The 20,310-nt window shown below is 41.2% G+C and overlaps 1 protein-coding gene across 1 annotated transcript in view; it reads left to right on the plus strand.

The window, feature by feature from the left end:
• LOC143280179 (importin-13-like) overlaps positions 1-20,310 on the plus strand; it is a 49,454-nt gene that overhangs the window by 25,823 nt on the left and 3,321 nt on the right. The window contains exons 15-26 of the mRNA XM_076584779.1: positions 2,131-2,238; positions 3,293-3,440; positions 6,602-6,786; positions 7,142-7,300; positions 8,022-8,180; positions 10,425-10,505; positions 13,708-13,845; positions 14,774-14,870; positions 16,620-16,669; positions 17,901-17,967; positions 19,178-19,236; positions 20,154-20,243. Coding sequence (XP_076440894.1) covers positions 2,131-2,238; positions 3,293-3,440; positions 6,602-6,786; positions 7,142-7,300; positions 8,022-8,180; positions 10,425-10,505; positions 13,708-13,845; positions 14,774-14,870; positions 16,620-16,669; positions 17,901-17,967; positions 19,178-19,236; positions 20,154-20,243 — 1,341 coding nt within the window. The remainder of the gene's footprint in view (positions 1-2,130; positions 2,239-3,292; positions 3,441-6,601; positions 6,787-7,141; positions 7,301-8,021; positions 8,181-10,424; positions 10,506-13,707; positions 13,846-14,773; positions 14,871-16,619; positions 16,670-17,900; positions 17,968-19,177; positions 19,237-20,153; positions 20,244-20,310) is intronic.

Genomic DNA, 20,310 nt, shown 5'->3' on the forward strand with positions numbered 1-20,310 from the left:
GCCCTTGTCATGGCAACCCCTTGCATAGCCTTAAACTCACACTATGTGAATGACATCCAACTGAAGAACACACCCTTAGAACACACTGTGTCCTTTTATGAAGCGTAAAATGAAAGAATTAATACTCTCTTGACTGAAACCACACACACACACACACACACACACACACACACACACACACACACACAGATTGTCCTTTTATGAAGCATAAAATGAAAGAATTAATACTCTCTTGACTGAAACCACACACACACACACACACACACACACACACACACACACAGAGATTGTCCTTTTATGAAGCATAAAATCAAAGAATTAATACTCTCTTGACTGAAACCACACACACACACACACACACACACACACACACACACACACACACAGAGAGAGAGAGAGATTGTCCTTTTATGAAGCATAAAATGAAAGAATTAATACTCTCTTGACTGAAACCACACACACAGAGAGAGACAGATTGTCCTTTTATGAAGCATAAAATGAAAGAATTAATACTCTCTTGACTGAAACCACACACACAGAGAGAGAGAGAGAGAGAGAGAGAGATTGTCCTTTTATGAAGCGTAAAATGAAAGAATTAATACTCTCTTGACTGAAACCACACAGAGAGAGAGAGAGAGATTGTCCTTTTATGAAGCATAAAATGAAAGAATTAATACTCTCTTGACTGAAACCACACACACACACACACACACACACACACACACACACACACACACACACACAGAGAGAGATTGTCCTTTTATGAAGCATAAAATGAAAGAATTAATACTCTCTTGACTGAAACCACACACACAGAGAGAGAGAGATTGTCCTTTTATGAAGCATAAAATGAAAGAATTAATACTCTCTTGACTGAAACCACAGAGAGAGAGAGAGAGAGAGAGAGAGAGAGAGAGAGATTGAAATCTGATTACTCTTCATTTCTCTCAAACACAAAAACTCTTGTGTCTGTATGTGGTGAAATAAGCTCCAAGCCTGTGAGCTTGTCACAGCCCCCCTCACAGTCTGTTGATAAAGTTTTTTGAACACCAGCCGCAGCAGAACTCGATACGTTTCATGTCAGAAAATACCATGCTGCGTTTCATCCTGATTTGAATGATGTGATAGACGGGCGCAATAGCCGAATGGTTAAAGCGTTGGACTTTTCAATCTGAGGGTCCCGGGTTGGAATCACGGTGACGGCGCCTGGTGGGTAAAGGGTGGAGATTTTGACGATCTCCCAGGTCAACATATGTGCAGACCTGCTAGTGCCTGAACCCCCTTCGTGTGTATGTGCAAGCAGAAGATCAAATACGCACGTTAAAGATCCTGCAATCCATGTCAGCGTTCGGTGGGTTATGGAAACAAGAACGTACCCAGCATGCACACCCCCGAAAACGGAGTATGGCTGCCTACATGGCGGGGTAAACACGGTCATACACGTAAAAGCCCACTCGTGTGCATACGAGTGAACGCAGAAGAAGAATTATGTGATAGGTGTGTAAAATTAAGTTGTGGGAGTGAAACAAGTCAGTATGCAAGAACTGTATGAGAGACCAGTGTTTCAGAAAGCCAGGCTGATAGCAGCTCACGACAGCCATGTTTTAGCCAAGTATTATGAGCTTCTGCCATCAGGACGACGCTACAGAACTTTTAAACTGAAATCTAGAGCTGAGAAAACCTTTATGTACTTTTTTTTTGGTTTTTTTGTCAAGTCTAAAATGCTATTTTTAGTAGTATCAAGCTGAAAATGTGACATTATGCAGAATTAATGTGCAATATAATGCATGTAATGTTAACATTGGTGTCTTTCAACATATTTATAATAAGGATCAATCACCATTAAGTGAATATTAAGTGAATATATGCAATACTTTTTTTATGAATGTCTTATATGATTGTTGCTTTTTTTTTTTGCTTTTTTTTTTGTTGTTGCTTTTTAAGTCATGTTTAATAATGTTTTTGGGTTGAGTACTTGTCTATGTCTGTTTTGCCACACCTGATGTCATTCCTTTCAATGAGATAATAAAGTCATTCCCGCCTTATTTTATCTTATCTTATCCTGTTTTCTACCTCCTTTTCTTTTATTTCTTTCTTCCCTTTAAAGCGAACGTCGTCGTGTTGTTGTAGGTCTGCTGCTATGATGTGCTGTTGGACAGCGTGATGCAGTATCTGTGTGACTCCCTGCAGTCACTGGTGGAGAAAAACAACCACCAACCTGACAGCGTCAAATGGCAGGCAAGGACTTCTTTCTTTCTTTCTTTCTTTCTTTCTGTTTTTTTGATATGTTATATACAGAATACAGAATACTTTACTGACTCAACAACAGAAAGTCATATGTGGTTTAAAACAGAAAAAAAAACAAAAAACAATATGAGAAAATCACATTCATTCAACATGTATACAGATAAACTGTATTCAGATGTCAGTCCTGGGCAAACCATCCATACAATCGATAATCACTGGAGACAACAACAACAGAAACCCTTAAAAAGGTCAGTTAGATTAAATCATATATACACTATCACAGCCATACACTTACAGTAATAATCAGTTATTTAATTCTCATTCCAATGATATCACAGTATAACATCAATTTAATTACACATACTTAACCGTGACCCAACTAGTGCAGACTCCGGCAGGGGTCTGACATTCCTGTCCTGTGCAAACTACTATCCGCCTATGCGGAGCAGACGAAACTACGGCCGATAACCTCCCGGAAGTAGGTAACCTCCCCTTTGTCCCGCTGGCTAGCGCCCTCTTTTTCCGGCAGCCATCATGACTCCTGTTCCTGTGCTCTTCATACGGCTAAGTTTTTTCGTATTTTCTGTCTGTCTGTCGATTCTCTGGCGTTCTTGTTTGTGGTCAAATTATGTCTCCAACCAGGTCACATAATTATGTAGCTCGATTGGGGAATCGTGCTAAAATTAAGGCGCGATCGCAATCGATTCGCTGACACTCTGGGCCCTCTACTACTGGCCCTCTAAACAACGCCAACCCGCCGCCTTCTCCACTTCCTCCGCTCCCTCCGGTCGACTCCAGACCTCCGCCACCTCCTCTGGTGACTTCTAGAGGTTTGTGGTCACACACTCAGGATACACCAAATCATAATGATTGCCAGTATATCCTGCAGGAGTATTTTTGTATGTGAAATGATAGGCAAAGAATTCTTTCTCTCTTTTTTTTCTTTTTTTTTTTGTTGTTGTTGATACGTAATACATTAAGTGTCCCACTGGCTACAACAGGTGACTGTCTGGCTACCCTGTGTGACCATCTGGTTGTGTTTCAGGAATTGGAGGCAGTGCTCACAGCCTTCAGGACAATGGTAGAAGCGGGCGACAATCCAACCTCGCCATACCCGACAGTTGTGATGAAACTGCTGCCCTGTGTACAGTTCTCCCACCCCAAAGTCCTGGCCGCAGCCATCAGCGTCATTGGCAAGTTTCTTTTTTTCTGTGTGTGTGTGTGTGTGTGTTTTTTTGTTTGTTTTTTTATACCCTTGAAAACAAGGTTCTATTCTTCCTGTTTTCCAACATGAATCACAATTACAGTTCCAGTGGAGTGTTTTTCTAGAGGTAACGCGTCCTCTTGGAAGCGAGAGAATCTGAGCGCGCTGGTTTGAATCTCGGCTCTTCTCCCCCTCCTCTAGACCTTGAGTGGTTGGTTGTCTGGACACTAGTCATCCGGATGAGACGATAAACCGAGGTTCCATATGCAGCATGCACCCTGAACCCTCGGCAACAAAAGGGTTGTTCCTGGCAAAATTCTGTAGAAGAATCCACTTCGAAATGAAAAACAAATAAAAGTGCAGGCAGGAAAAAATACAAAAAAATGAGTGGCACCGTAATATAGCGACACGCTGTCCCTGGGGAGAGCAGCCCGAATTTCACACAGAGAAATCTGTTGTGACAAAAAGAGAAATGCAATACAATATATACATGTATCAAAATTCAGTGTGCTTTAAAAAGAAAAAAAAATCAATGTTCGCATTCATTCATACATCATGACTAAACTTGTTTTTCAGCAGGTTTCTTACTTACCAGCATTGCATTATGTTGTATTGCATTGTATTGCTTTACATTGCATTGTATTGTGTTGTGTTGTATTGTGTTGTTGAGGAGGAAGGTGGCAGAATGGTTAAGACGCTCAGCTGCCAATACAGAGAGTCCGTGAGGATGTGGGTTCGAATCCCGCTCTCACCCTTTCTCCTAAGTTTGACTGGAAAATCAAACTGAGCGTCTAGTCTTTCGGATGAGACGATAAACCGAGGTCCCGTGTGCAGCACGCACTTGGCGCACTGAAAAAGAACCCATGGCAACGAGAGTGTTGTCCTCTGGCGAAATTACGTAAAATGAAATCCACTTTCATAGGTACACAAATATGTAAGCATGCACTCAAGGCCTGACTAAGCGCGTTGGGTTATGCTGCTGGTCAGGCATCTGCTCAACAGATGTGGTGTAGCGTGTATGGATTTGTCCGAACGCAGTGACGCCTCCTTGAGAAAGTGAAACTGAAACTGTGTTGTGTTGTCCCATGTTTTGTCACAGCAGATCTCTCTGTTCAGTATTGGGGATGTTCACTCCTCAAGCAAAGTGCGTCCCTACAGTCCAGTGCCACTCCCTTTTTTGGGTTGGGGGATGGGGGGTGGGGTTGGGGGTTCCACCTTTCAAGTGTATTTGTTCTTCTCTGAAAGTTAGTTTTTTTCTACAGCATTTTGCCAGGGACAACCTTAAGTGAGTCTAAGTAATCACTCAGGTCTTTGTGTGTGTGTGGTGTGTGTGTGTGTGTGTGTGTGTGCTTGAAAATTTAAATGGTAATATTCTCTTGGCTTCCACAATAATTTACCAGTCAGACATGTCAATCCTGCTACTGTCAATTGCAGGCGCATCAGTTCCGTCCAGAAATATGTGTCCACTGACGCATCATCCAGACTTGTCGTTTCTCTCATTCTCTCACGCCTTGACTACTGTAACTCTCTATTGTCTGGTTTGCCTGCTTCATCCATTCAGTCCCTTCAGTGCATACAAAACTCTGCTGCCCGAGTCATCCTCAGAAAGAAAAGATCTGAGCACATCACTCCTCTTTTGCAACATCTCCACTGGCTTCCTGTCTCACACAGAATAAAGTACAAGATCAGCACTCTAAGTTTTAAATGTATTCACAACTCTGCCCCTTCCTATCTCTGTGGCTGCCTTTCACCTCTACACTCAATCTCGCTCTCTACGATCAGCTTCGGATCCACTCTTGTTTACGCATACCCAGATTCAAACACTCTACTGTTGGCCGCCGTTCTTTCTCTGTCTCTGGACCTTGTAATTGAAATGAACTTCCTTTTTAGCTTCATCAGGTCTCCACACTCAGCTCTTTCAAGTCTGGCCCTAAAACCCACCTCTTCCCATAATAGCCTCCCTTACCTGCCTCTTCCTTGTCTTCAGTTTTTCCAGTTTTAGAGTTATGCATGCATTTGAATGACTGGTGTGAAAGCGCTTTGATCTGCACAAGATTCAGCAAAAAATTATTATTATCATTATTATTATTATTATTATATAGGAAGCAAACTTGAAAGGATATAAGTTATGGTTGTGACCTTTGCATTTGTTTGCCTTTAAATGATGATGTGGTATACAAATTTAGAGGTAGAGAATGACCTTTATTAAGATTTTTGTTTGTGAAAGTTTGTTTATATATCTTATGTGTATGAGGGAATCTTCAGAGGCCAACGCAGGCCACATTGACTTTAGTCACCACCATTAATAATAATGATAATGATGATAGTGATATGACACCTGGACATCCATAAAAGCACATTTGTACAAACGTGTTTTGAGGCCAGATTTGAACTGAGATTTTTTTTCATCCTGAAGTTTATTCCACATGATAGGACTGAGTTACGAAAAGGCATGCTGCCCTTGTAATTTCTTCCATTCTTCTTTCATTATGACAATTTTGGTAGGGAAGTTTGTTCCTGCAGACAAAGTATAAAAAAGAATGTGAGTGTCCTTGTAATTTCTTCCGTTCTGCTTTCAGCATGACAATTTTGGTAGGGAAGTTTATTCCAGGTGACAAGGTATGAACAAGACTGCGAATGTCCTTGTAATTTCTTCCGTTTTGCTTTCAGCATGACAATTTTGATTGGGAAGTTTGTTCCTAGTGACAAGGTATTGTATTGTATTACTCTTTTTGTCACAACGTATTTCTCTGTGTGAAATTCGGGCTGCTCTCCCCAGGGAGAGCGTGTTGCTACACAGAGAGTACCACCCATTTTTGTGCATTTTTTCCTGCCTGCAGTTTTGTTTGTTTTCCTATTGATAGAATTTTGCCAGGGACAACCCTTGTGTCGCTAAGTGCATGTTGCATGCAGGACTTCAGTTTATCGTCTCATCTGAATGGCTAGCGTCCAGACCACCACTCAAGGTCTGGTGGAGGGGGAGAAGATGCTGGCAACTGTGGGAATCTAACCAGTGCGCTCAGATTCTCTCGCTTCCTAGGCGGAAACGTTAACACAAAGCCAACGCCCCACAAGGTATGAAAAAGAATGCGAGTGCCCTTGGAATTTGGTCCCTCCGTTCTATGTGTGGAGGTTTCCCTGTGCGTTCAGGTGTGTACTGTGACTGGGAAGCAGATGGCGGGGACCTGATGTGCGCAGTGTTCCCCGTGGTGCTGGGGGGCCTTCAGCAGGCAGAGACGGCGCCCAGTGCCGCCGTGACGCTGTACTCCCTGGTGGGCAGCCCTCTGCTGCCCCGTCTGCACGGCACCGTGTCCCTCCTCCTGTCCACCATCCAGGTCTGTTGGTGCTGCACAATAACGATGATTGTATTGAATTTTAGTGTAGTGGAGTGGATTGTGCTCTGTGATACCGTATTGTGTTATACTGTGTTGTATTGTATTGCATTGTATAGTATTGTACTAATCTTTTTTTTTTGTCACAACAGATTCCTCTGTGAGAAATTCGGGCTGCTCTCCCCAGGGAGAGCGAGTCGCTACACTAAGAGCACCACCCTTTTTCATATCATTTTTTTTTCTCTTATATATAGCTATATAAAAAAGAAATTATGCTATATATATTACCTCTGCACCCATGCTTTTTTTGTTGCGGACCATTGTGAGACTTACATGTGGTGTTTTGCGGTGCCGGCAGGAAGTGTTGGGGAGCGATTGGGTGCAGAGGCGGGAGTGTGAGCTCCTGATGAAGCATGTGGGCTCGGTGCTATCCCGCCTGCCCATCCCTGACACCCGGGCCTACCTGGAGGCCTTGCTGTCGCCACGGCTACACCTCCTGCAGCAGGTGATTCAGCAGGTGAGGTGTTTGTTTTTGTTGTGGGTGGGTGTGTGCGTGCGTGGGGTGGGTGGGTGGGTGGGTACGGGGTTGTATGTGTGTGTGTGTGTGTGTGTGTGCATGTGCACGTTTGTGTGTGTGTGTTGTGGGTGTGTGTTTATGGGTGATGTGTGTTTGTGCATGTTATATTTATGGGTGATTGTGTTTGTGGGGGGTTGTGCTCGTGTGTGTTGTGTTTGGGGGGGGGGGTTGTGTGTTGTGTTTGTGGTGTGTGGGGTGTTGTGTGTGGGGGTTTTGTGTGGTGTGGGGTGTGTGTGCGCTTGTGTTTATGGGAGGGTGGGGGGATGTGGAGGGGTTTGGAATGTGTGGGTGAGTGCTCTGTGTGTGTGGTGTTTATGTATTTGGCATGGGATGTTTTTATCTGTGTGTGTGTGTGTTTTGGTGTGTGTGTGTGTGTGTGTGTTCTTGTTTATGGATAAGGCTGGAGGTGTTTGTGTGGGTGTGTGTGTTTGGATGTGTGAGGGATGTGTGATGTATATGTGTGTGTGTGTGTGAGGGGTGCATAATGTATATGTGAGTGTGTGTTTGTGAGTGTGAGACATTTGTGATGCGTGTGTACCTTTGTATATATATATAGATATGTGTGTGTGTGTGTGTTTATGCGTAAGGCTTGAGATGTAGGGCCTTTTCGGTTTGTAAAACTTGAGTCAGTCACTGTGTGTGTGTGTGTCTGTTGTCGCAGGGGACGAACAGGGATGAGGACCAGCTAGTGTTACAGGTGGACCTGCTGTCCACGCTTTTCAGCTGCCTGCACACTTACCGCACCCCCGCCATGCTGCCTGGGGACATGGAGGATGTGGAGGCTGAGAGAGAGGATATGGATTTTCAGAGACCTAACCTGGTGAGGGAGGGAACGTCAATTTTCTTTTTTCTTCTTTTTTTCCCCTTTGTTTGTCCCTTTCCTGCTGTCCTTTTTTTTTTTTCTTTTTTTTTTTAATAATTTTTTTTTTTTTTTTCAAAGATGAGTATTTCTCTTATTACCCTGCTGTTTAGGCTGCCACTCTTTATTTCAGCCTGTATGTATGTATGTGTAGCCTGTATAATGTGTGTCGAAATGACAGCGGTACTATGGCAGTTACTTGTACAGTATGACTTGTTGCTGATGATCACTGTATTGCAGTAAGATACCAATGTTTGTCGAAAATTGACAGCAGTATTATTGCATGTACTCCGACAGTATCACATCCTCATGAGTGTATTTCAAGAAATTACAAATGATTGTCAAATTGACAGCAGTATTACTGCAGTTAGTGCTACAATGTTACATGCTCGATCACTGTATTGAAATAAGTTACAAAAGGTTGTTAAACTGATAGCAGTAATATCACAGTTATGTGTGTATTAAGTTCAGTTTTTTTTCAAAATTTAGTGGGTGCGGCTTATATACCAGTGCACTCAATAGACCGAACTTTACGGTACTTCTACAGTAGGAGGTCCTCATCACTGTATTGCCATAAGTTATTGATGTGTGTCAAATTGACAGCATTGTTGTAGGTATTTCTGCAACTAACACATCCTCATGACTGAATTACTAGAAAGTATATATATCTGTGTGTCTAACTGACAGCATTATTTATAATAAAGTATAGATTTTATGTTTGTCAGCTTGATAGCATTATTATCATAGGTGCTTATCATTGTGTTACATTTTAGGATAAGTATGTGGTGAAATGACAACAGTGTTATTATATGTATTTCGACAACTGTCACATCTTCATCACCACATGATGATAAGATGTAAAGCTTTATTGAACTGATAGCAATATTACAGGTGTTTCAACAACTGTTACCTCTTCATCACAGTGTAACGATAAAATGTAAATGTGTAAAGGTCTGATAGCAATATTATTATTCAGTTATTTCTACAATATTACACTGTATGTATGCTGTGTGTTCAGCACTATATTACTGAGGTATTTCTACAATTTGACGCTGTACGTATGCTGTGTGTGGCAGTATTCGTTCGTTCGTTCGTTCGTTCGTTCTTTAGTTTTATGTCTTTTCAATGTAAGTGATATTAGAATGTAGCAGTATCATTATTCAGATTATTTCTACAATATTAATGTATGTATGGTGTTTGTATGACACAACATAGTCATTTAAGTATTTCTACAATATCACACTGTGTGTAAGGTGTGTGTATAACCGTGTGATTATTCAGGTATTTCTACAATATCACACTGTATGTAAGTTGTGTGTATGATAGTGTGATTATTCAGGTATTTCTACAATATCACACTGTATGTAAGGTGTGTGTATGACAGTGTGATTATTCAGGTATTTCTACAATATCACACTGTATGTAAGGTGTGTGTGTATAACAGTGTGATTATTCAGGTATTTCTACAATATCACACTGTAGGTAAGGTGTGTGTATGACAGTGTGATTATTCTGGTATTTCTACAATATCACACTGTAGGTAAGGTGTGTGTATGACAGTGTGATTATTCAGGTATTTCTACAATATCACACTGTAGGTAAGGTGTGTGTGTATAACTGTGATTATTCAGGTATTTCTACAATATCACACTGTAGGTAAGGTGTGTGTGTAACAGTGTGATTATTCAGGTATTTCTACAATATCACACTGTAGGTAAGGTGTGTGTGTGACAGTGTGATTATTCAGGTATTTCTACAATATCACACTGTAGGTAAGTTGTGTGTATGATAGTGTGATTATTCAGGTATTTCTACAATATCACACTGTAGGTAAGGTATGTGTATCACAGTGTGATTATTCAGGTATTTCTACAATATCACACTGTATGTAAGTTGTGTGTATGATAGTGTGATTATTCAGGTATTTCTACAATATCACACTGTAGGTAAGGTGTGTGTATGACAGTGTGATTATTCAGGTATTTCTACAATATCACACTGTAGGTAAGGTGTGTGTATGACAGTGTGATTATTCAGGTATTTCTACAATATCACACTGTATGTAAGGTGTGTGTGTAACAGTGTGATTATTCAGGTATTTCTACAGTATCACACTGTAGGTAAGTTGTGTGTGTGACAGTGTGATTATTCAGGTATTTCTACAATATCATATTACTTTGTACGTATGATGTGTGTACGACACAGGTGTCCGAATTACTGGAGCGGATTTTCCCCATCATCAAGGAACTGGTCAGCAAATGGAAAACCAGACCAGCCATTGTGGAGGTCAGCCATTAAGATCTTTATTGTGTTGTATTGTATTGTATTGTATTGTCGCAACAGATTTCTCTGTTGGTTTCAGTTTCAGTTTCAGTAGCTCAAGGAGGCGTCACTGCGTTCGGACAAATCCATATACGTTACACCGCATCTGCCAAGCAGATGCCTGACCAGCAGCGTAACCCAACGCGCTTAGTCAGGCCTTGAGGGAAAAAAAAAAGGTGAATAAATAATAGATAAGCTTACACAAATAAATAAATAGATAATAATTATAATGTAAAAAAAAGAAAAGAAAAAAAAAGGTGAATAAATAATAGATAAACTTACACAAATAAATAAATAATAATTATATTAAAAAAAAAAGGTAGTAGTAATAATAATAACAATAATAATAATAATAATAAATAATAATAACAATAATAAATAAATAGCTTCTCTGTTGGAAATTCAAGTAATGCCACCTTTTTTCTTTTCTTTTTTTTTCTCTCTTTTTTTCCCTGCACGTATTTTAATTACACATACTTAACCGTGACCCAACTAGTGCAGACTCCGGCAGGGGTCTGACATTCCTGTCCTGTGCAAACTACTGTCCGCGTATGTGGAGAAAACGAAAGTAGCTAGGGCCGATAACCTCCTGGAAGTAGGTAACCTCCCCTTTGCCCCCCCTGACTAGCGCCCTCTTTTTTCCGGCAGCCATCTCGCGTCATTAACATAAGTGAGGACAGCAGGTGCTCATTCAGTGTTAACCGTTTCTGCACTTCTGGAAATTCTGTGCTAAAACTTTCCTCTTTTCTATCGCTCGCTTAGCTTCTGCCTTTCCCCCCCCCTTTTTTTTTGTTCTTTTTTTTCTGTTGTGTCTGGATCTGTTAACCTGTATTTTTGTTTATAGAATATCTTATTTTTGGGGGGTCTCTGAGTGTTTGTGTACCCCCTTTTTTTTTTTTAACGTTATATATTTTTTTTTTTATTGCTCAGGAGGTGAGTTGGTCTTGGGAATGACATCACTGTGTATGGAAGGTTGGCGAAGCATGCAAGAAATGTCCAAGCTGAAGACTTGCTGGTTGTGAATAGTGCACCTTCAGTCTCATTGTGTTTTGTTTGACAACACACTGTCCGTGCAAACATTTATCAATCAGACATGTCAATCCTGCTACTGTCGACTGCGGCGCATCAGTTCCATCCGGAAATATCTGTCCATTGACGCAGCATCTAGACTTGTCGTTTCTCTCATTCTCTCTCGCCTTGACTACTGTAACTGTAACTCTCTATTGTCTGGTTTGCCTGCTTCATCCATTCAGTCCCTTCAGCGCATACAAAATTCTGCTGCCCGACTCGTCCTCAGAAAGAAAAGATCTGAGCACACCACTCCTCTTTTGCAACATCTCCACTGGCTCCCTGTCTCACACCGAATAAAGTACAAGATCAGCACTCTATGCTACAAATGTATTCACAAATCAGCCCCTTCCTATCTCTGTGGCTGCCTTCACCTCTACACTCCATCTCGCTCACTGCGATCAGCTTCGGATCCACTCCACTTACGCATACCCAGATTCAAACTCTCGACTGTTGGCCGCCGTTCTTTCTCTGTCTCTGGACCTTGCAATTGGAATGAACTTCCTCTTTCGCTTCGTCAAGTCTCCACACTCAGCTCTTTCAAGTCTGGCCTTAAAACCCACCTCTTCCCAAAATAGCCTCCCTTCCCTGCCTCTTCTTTGTCTTTAGTTTCTCCAGTTTTAGAGTTATGCGTGCGTGAGAATGACTGGTGCGAAAGCGCTTAGATTTGTTTATGCACAAGATTCAGCGCTATATAAGTACCATTATTATTATTATTATTATTGTTTTCAGGAATTTTTTTGGTCTAAATTTTAAAAAATGCTTCAGCCTTCCCCCTCTCAAACCTTTCCCCCCAGCAAGATTACAGATGTTTTTGTACGTGTGTAAGTATACAGGAGTGTATGTAGGTTTGTGTGTGTGTTAGTGGGCATGCATGTATGTACGCTTATTTCGTTTATTATATTGTGCATATGTATGTGTATGCATGTGTGAGGGCTTGGTGCAAAGAAGCTTCCAGCTTATCCATTCAACAAAACAGTTGTCATTTGTCATACATATGCATATATTACGAACATACGCGTGTGCTAAAGTATGCAGTTTTCTGTATGCCATTTTATGTGCACCGTAAAGTTCGGTCTATTGAGCGCACTGGTATATAAGCCGCACCCACTAAATTTAGGAAAAAATTGAACTTTATACATACATAAGCCACACCGGTTTATAAGCCGCACTTTTTTCCGGTACCGGAACACAAACTGATACTACAGAAAAGCTGTCGATACTGTAGGTTATGAAATAAACACAAGCGGGAACAACACAAAGAAAGGCAAGCGAAAATACTGCTAGTGCCACAAAAAAATAATAAATAAACACAACGAAAATACGATCCATAATTTAGGGTTAGTCACATTTATTCAACGTCATCCTGCTGACTGAATCCACTAAAATCTTCGTCTTCAGTGTCCGAGTTGAAGAGAACCAGCACAGCTTCCTCCGCCATCTTGTCACTGACTTCAGCCTCACTTTCACTTCATAAACATGAAGATGGAGGTCACTGCTGGTTCGTCGCTTGCACTGTCGTCTGCTAGGTCGATCGCCTTCAATTTGAAGGCTGCATCATAGGCATAACGTCATGATGAGGGTGTACGCTTGAGCAGAGTAGAACTGAATGCCGATCTGAAGGCTTTAATGTGTGCGGATTTGATTTATGAAACGTGAACAGTTAGCACACTATCCTGAAGCTCATCCAAAAAATCATGGACAGAAATCATGATTTTGGTGAGTTGAAGGGCAGCTAAGAATAGACGAGAACGTGACACTCCCGGGATCGTTAAAATCCTCAAATAAGCCGCATCATTGTATAAGCTGCAGAGGTTGAAGCTGGGGTAAAAAGTCATGGCTTATAGACCGAACTTTACGGTACTTTTAGAAATTTTGTTACATGAACAAAATATTTATGTATGTGTCATTTGCCATTTAAAAAGAAAAAAGATGACAAATTCAGACTGTTAGAGGTTGTTAACCATGTAACAGCAGCTTCTTATGTAATGTACAGGCTGTGTAACAACAGTGTGTGATGTGACGTACGGGCTGTGTAACAACAGTGTGTGATGTGATGTACGGGCTGTGTAACAACAGTGTGTGATGTGACGTACAGGCAGTGAACAAGCTGTTCATCGGTTCTCTGGGGGTACTTAGGCAGGACTTCCGGCCAATGGCAGACAGCGTGGCAAACCTCATGCTGGAGATGTTTGAAGTCACGCCCCATGCCTCCATTCTGAACCTGGTTGATAACGTCAGTAATCTGGGTTTTTTTGGTCTGGTTTTCTTTACTTTTTTTTTTTCTTTTTTTTGTTTGTTATTGTATCGTGTTGATTTTTGTCACAATAGATTTCTCAGTGAAAATTCAGGCTTTTTCCCCAAAGGAGAGCACGTCGTCACTGTTCAGGACTGTTTCATGTCTGCCAGTGTATTTGTTTTTACTCTAAAAAAAAGTGGATTTTTCTACAGAATTTTGCCAGGGACGCCCCTTTTGTTGGAACTAAGTTTCAGTTCAGTTCAGTTGCTGGAGGAGGTTTCACTACATTCAGACAAATCCATACACACTACACCACATCTGCTAAGCAGATGCCTGACCTGCTAGCGTTACCCAGCACACTTATTCAGGCCTTATGGGGGTAAAAAAATGTAACTGAAGAAATAGGCAATCAACGATTTTAGCTTTCGGGATTCCCAAAATAATTTGTTGGTGTAGGTTCTCTGATTGCTGATAGACACAGATGAACTATACCAGTAAGTTCAGCTTTTGATTCTGAATTTGGAAACTTTCTTCTAATAATAATAATAATGGATACTTATATAGCACATTATCCAGAAATCTGCTCTAGGTGCTTTACAAAAACGCTTTTGTTAACATAAAACATTATATCTATGTTACATACACACACCAAAATGTGACTACACACACACACACACACACACACACACACACACACACACACACACACACACACACATACTGCATACATACATTTTAACACACATGTGTATCTAACAGCTACCCTAACACATACGCACACATAGGCAGGCACAAACTTACATAAACACACGCACACACAATACACATTCATATACATGCATGTAGTTATGTACAACATATTATTATTATTATTATTACTTTCTTCTATTCCCAAAATGACTTTTTTTCTACTTTCTCTCCACAGATTGTGATGCAGTTCGAGTACGATGCTACGTTCAAGGAATACATCAGCCTGCTGGTGAATGTCATCTGTAGCAGAATGTTACAGTCCTTTGAGCAAAGTAAGAATGCATTGGCTGTGTAACAACAGTTGTATTGGTTGTATTGTCCTGTATTGTCTTTATTAGAGTGTGTTGCGTTGCATGGTGTTGTATTACATTGCGCTGCATTTTGTTGTCTTGTATTGCATTATATTGTGTTGTATTATATTATATACAGATTTCTCGATGTGAAATTCTTCAGGCTGCTCTCCTGTGGGAGAGAGCATTGCCACAGCAAAGTGCCACCTTTTTTTTTTCTGTCCGCAAGTGTATTTATTTTGTATTTGTCTTATCAAAATGGATTTTTTTTCTAAAGAATTTTGCCAGGGACAACCAGCTTGGGTTCTTTTACATGATGTAAATGAATGCTGGTGACAGGTCCTTGGTTTGTCGTCTCATCAGAAAGACTAGCACTCTGACCCAGACCACCAGTTGAATTTTCGTGGAGGGGGGAAGTAGAAAATCTCGGTCCATAAGTGAGACTCGAACCCATGGAAACTCACTACTAATCAAGTGCATTACCATGAGGCTGCCATCACCACATATTGTTATGTGTTTGGTACTAATGGATGGTGTGTCTTTGTTTTGCTTCTCTCTTGCATGTTTGTTTATGTGTGTAAGTATTTGTCAGTGAGTGGAAATTGTTACACGTGTGTATTCATTACCTTGAGTAAACGTGTGTTTACAGGGTTGGAATTTAACGTATTTTTTTGAGTGCCCTGGACGAAACATTTGAGTGCCCAGTTGTGGTTTTGGGTGCCAGCATAATAAAATGAAATAAACTCTTCCTTCGTTTCAACGATGTGCCATGGCAAGGCTTTCTGCCAGGCACTGGCGCTTTGATTCATACTCCTGCTGTTTATTCTTTTTGTCATCCTGAGCTTTCGTCTCTGTTTCGGGAGCCTTTCTTTTAACATTGAACATGGGAAACATTCGTCGCTAACGCGCCATGACGTCAACATACGATCGCATATGCGCAGAGGTGCTGCTTTGTGAAGCGAGCTGCAGCAGACGACACTTTACATTTCAATCGACCGCTGCGTTCAAGAGCTTGCTTTCTTGGTGTGTCTTTCAACTCACTCAGTACGGCCAATCCTTTCTTCTCCTCTACACAGACCCCTCGGATGTCCACTGGGTGTCTGAATGACCCAGCCTTTAGCTTCTGTCGTCAGAACTGTGGTATTCTTTGTCAACATTCACCTCTTCAGTATAAGAGCGTTCCGCTTGTAATATTTTGATGATGGTAACTGGGGTGAAACGCTGTTAACGTCGTCTCTTTCGCTGTTCGTATGGAGAGAGTTAATTTTCTTTTGCCTCAATCAGTTTTTGAGTGCCAGCTAGGCACTCTCGACAGAAACTTTGGGTGCCTGAGTCAACTTTTCGTAGCATTTGCACCTGGGCACCCGCTAGATTCAAACCCTGGTTTATATTAATAGCTTGCTTAGTGAATGCATCTTTGAAAGTTTGTTTTTGTTGGTTTTGCAGAGTTTTACTTTTATACTTGTACCTTTTTTCATATGCTTGTCCTCATTTGTGCGTATGTATTTGCATTCAAAACACTTCCTCATGTGAACACACCCATACACTGAAGCACTCATACATGTGTGCTTTCACATGCACATGAGCACACACACACACTTGAATGTGCATGCATGCGCACTCACGCATGCACACACACACACACACACATACATATAGACACTTGCACACATGCATGCACCCTTGATTTTTTGTTGAATAATAAGGAATATGCATTTTTTTCTGTTTCAGTCAAGGATGATCCTGAAGTCTTGCGAGCCTTTAATATTCTCATGTCAAATGTGAGCTTTACTGCCTTTTCATGGTTTTGTTCATTATTTACTTATTTCATAATTGTCATTCTAGTGATCAGTTTACTAAGTTACATAGTTCGTGCATACACATATTTGATCATTTTATTTTATCTTCATTGTAATTTATTTTAGATCATTTTCTGGCATAACTACTAGATAAAACTAACAGAGAACATAAGTGTAGAGAAGACAAGGCTGCAATTTTGATGTGCTTGACAGTGAAGGCCAAGTAAATTCCCATACAAAATCCAAGTTTGAACTGAAGTGTAGAGAAAAAGCGATGTGATTAGTGTATGACAGGTGGTTAAAGGTTTAAGATCCCATATCCTTTCAGCCAAAAAAAGGCAGCGAATGTCCATACTGTGTTTCTGGCGTAGGAAGACAGGTCCCAATCCTTTCCTTCTGCTTTCAACCTTCCCTGACCCAAGTCAGGTACCCAGTCATACATGTGTGGAGCGAGGAGAATTGCAGTGCAGTGCCTTTCCCAAGGACACAACACCATGCCCAAAACAGGGCCTCGAACTCTGATCTTTGGTGAACCCTGGGTCAGAAGCCCAGCGCCTAACCAATTCTGTGACAGTGTCCTACCCACCCCATCCCACCCCACCCCACCCCTTTCCAACATGACAGACAAACTTTTAAAGGCCCAGTCTGTATCACAAGAATCACGTAAGTGCTGACTTACACAAATCTAAAATCACTTCACATTGATAGACATTAGTTAAACTGAAGACATTACACATGCACAACACAAAATACACTCACACACAGATACTTTTTTCTTCTTCTTCTTCTTCTTCTTCTGCGTTCGTGGGCTGCAACTCTCACGTTCACTCGTATGCACACGAGTGGGCTTTTACGTGTATGACCGTTTTTACCCCGCCATGTAGGCAGCCATACTCCGTTTTCGGGGGTGTGCATGCTGGGTATGTTCTTGTTTCCATAACCCACCGAACGCTGACATGGATTACAGGATCTTTAACGTGCGTATTTGATCTTCTGCTTGCATATACACACGAAGGGGGTTCAGGCACTAGCAGGTCTGCACATATGTTGACCTGGGAGAACGTAAAAATCTCCACCCTTTACCCACCAGGCGCCATCACCGTGATTCGAACCCAGGACCCTCAGATTGACAGTCCAACGCTTTAACCACTCGGCTATTGCGCCCGTCACAGATACTTTTGAGCTATGTTGTATTGATATTTCTTCCTTTCAGATGCTGAGTAGATCCCGGCACGTACTGTTGTCTTCAGGAATAAACATGGAGCATGTGTTGAAATTTGGTGAGTGAAGCGTTTCAGTCAGTGATCCATCATTTTACTGTATGAGGTATCGGAACTATGTGTGCAACATGCTGACATGATTTTGTTTTGCAAGTAGAACTGAACACTGAAGAACTTCAGACCAGAACAAAGCGGTGGTCTTAAAAGATCCATCCCCAAGAAAGCTCAGGAATTTTTTTTGAAGAATTTTTGTCACAACAGGGTTCTGTTTTGTGAAATTCAGACTGCTCTTCCCAGGGAAAGCGTACCACAACAGTGCATGGTCACCTAGTTTTCTTCTTCTTTTTTTTTCTGTCTGTGAATTTGTGTGTTTTATGGTCAGTGTAGATTTTTTTTTTTTCTTGTATAGAATTTTGCCAGGGACAGCCCTTTTTGTTTTCATGGGTTCTTTTACAATGCGCTAAGTGAATGCTGCACAGAGGACCTTGGTTTATCATCTCAGACTGCTCTCAGCATGACCAAAGCATTACCATTTGTTATTTTATTTGTTTGCTGGAAAATGTGTTGCTAGTGATACTAGTGTAACTGAAGAAGAGCTGTTCTGCTAATAACAGCTGTCATTTCATAAGACAGTACTGAAACTTCTTGAAAATGATTAAAAACAATAACTCTTAGAAATATGGTTAAAGATCAAAATGCACACCAGCAGTGCAGGTACAGTGATAACACTGTTATACTTGGAATTGAGATAATATATATAGATAGATATATTAAGTGTGTGTGTGTGTATATAATCATGTGTATTATGTGTCTTACCATGCATTACTATATTATTGATTTAGAGGGACTATTTCAAGTCGTCTGATGATTCAAAATATACAGAGGTTATCTTATTGTTCGGCTTTTCTCCCCTCGTGGTGTTTGTCACACATTGAGATATACTGCAAAGTGTCATCAGTTCTGTGCTGATGGCAACTATGCTGTCATAGAATTGTATTGTATTAACTCTTTTGTCACAACAACAGATTTCTCTGTGTTTAATTCGGTCTGCTCTCCCCAGGGGAGAGTGTGTTGGCTACACTGAGAGCGCCACAGCTAAGAACTTGATGCATGCTTTTACCTTGACCTTGAACAAAGTGAAATAGATATTGAAAAATAAATAAGATTTTTTTTTATTAAAAAAAAAAAAATTCCACAGTGGTTTTGAAGGAAGTTAGTGGTACTGTGGGACATGTATGTGATGACCTTGCTTGTTGCGTGGTTGCTGTAGGTGTGTACACCTTGATGGCTGGCCTGGGCAACGTTGTCAGAGCTGGCTGTTTCTTGCTGGTGAGTCCCTTCCCCCTTTGGGTTTTTTTTTTTTTTTTCTTCTTTCTGTAATTCTTAGTTCAACTTGAAAGGGGGGGAACAAAATGGTTCATACTTAATGTTGTTTTGTTTTTGTCTGTAGTTTGATCACATGTTTAGGGGTAATGAGTTTAGCTTTCTTTTTTGGGGGGGGGGGGGTTATCATGAATGCATACAAGTGGAGAGTTTTAGATAAAACGGAACAAGTAAAAAAAAAAAAAATCAAAAAAAAAAATCAGAATTGATGCAAGAGAAGCATAAACTGAGCAGAAGGAATTTATATAGAATTTGTAGACTTGTACATGAAGTGTTCAGACATGCTATAATCTCAAGGAGCAAAGAGACATGTTCTTGAGGGCTGTTGTTTGAGGGACGTGGTGGCGGTCTCCACTCTGGGAGGGACGCTCACTCAGTCTGGCTCCGCGACTAAGCCATTATTGTCGTTAGTAGGGGGCTTAGTAGGTGGTGTCCTAAGTACGTTAAAACAGAACAGGCACCACTGAACACCACCGAAGTGACTCAGCAGCAGTGCAGGGTCTCCTCTGGTGTGTGGCCTCCTGGCGACCTAACATCGGTGGTTCCCTGTGGACTGCCGACGCTGGAACTACGACGGACGAACCCGGGTGTGGCCGTGTATGGGGGAATCTAAATGAGCGGCGTGGGAGTGATGCCACTGAAACGGTACAGATGATGGGGCAGCAAAAAAGAAAAAAAAAAAGAAAAAAAAAAAAGAGACATGTTCTTAGTTTTTAGATTTATGATGTAAGTTCAAGGAGCCCCCAAAAAAACCATTGTTATGAGTTTTCAGACTTGTGATTAAAATCTCAAGGAGCAAACAGACAGTGCATTTGGAGTGGACCTTGTTGTTTTCACTTGCTGTTCTCTGTGTGTGTGTGCAGACGGCATTTCTGAGTGCATCCCGTCAAGACGACAAACTCGGTTCCATCGTCCACAACAACATGCACTTTATAGTTGGCACTGTCTTGGAGGTAAGGGCTGCCATAGAGGAGAAACTCTCGAACTCACCCATCTCTTCACCCATCAACCACCCACCCA

Source organism: Babylonia areolata, chromosome 3 (genome assembly GCF_041734735.1).
Source record: "Babylonia areolata isolate BAREFJ2019XMU chromosome 3, ASM4173473v1, whole genome shotgun sequence".
NCBI classification, from domain to species: domain Eukaryota; kingdom Metazoa; phylum Mollusca; class Gastropoda; order Neogastropoda; family Buccinidae; genus Babylonia; species Babylonia areolata.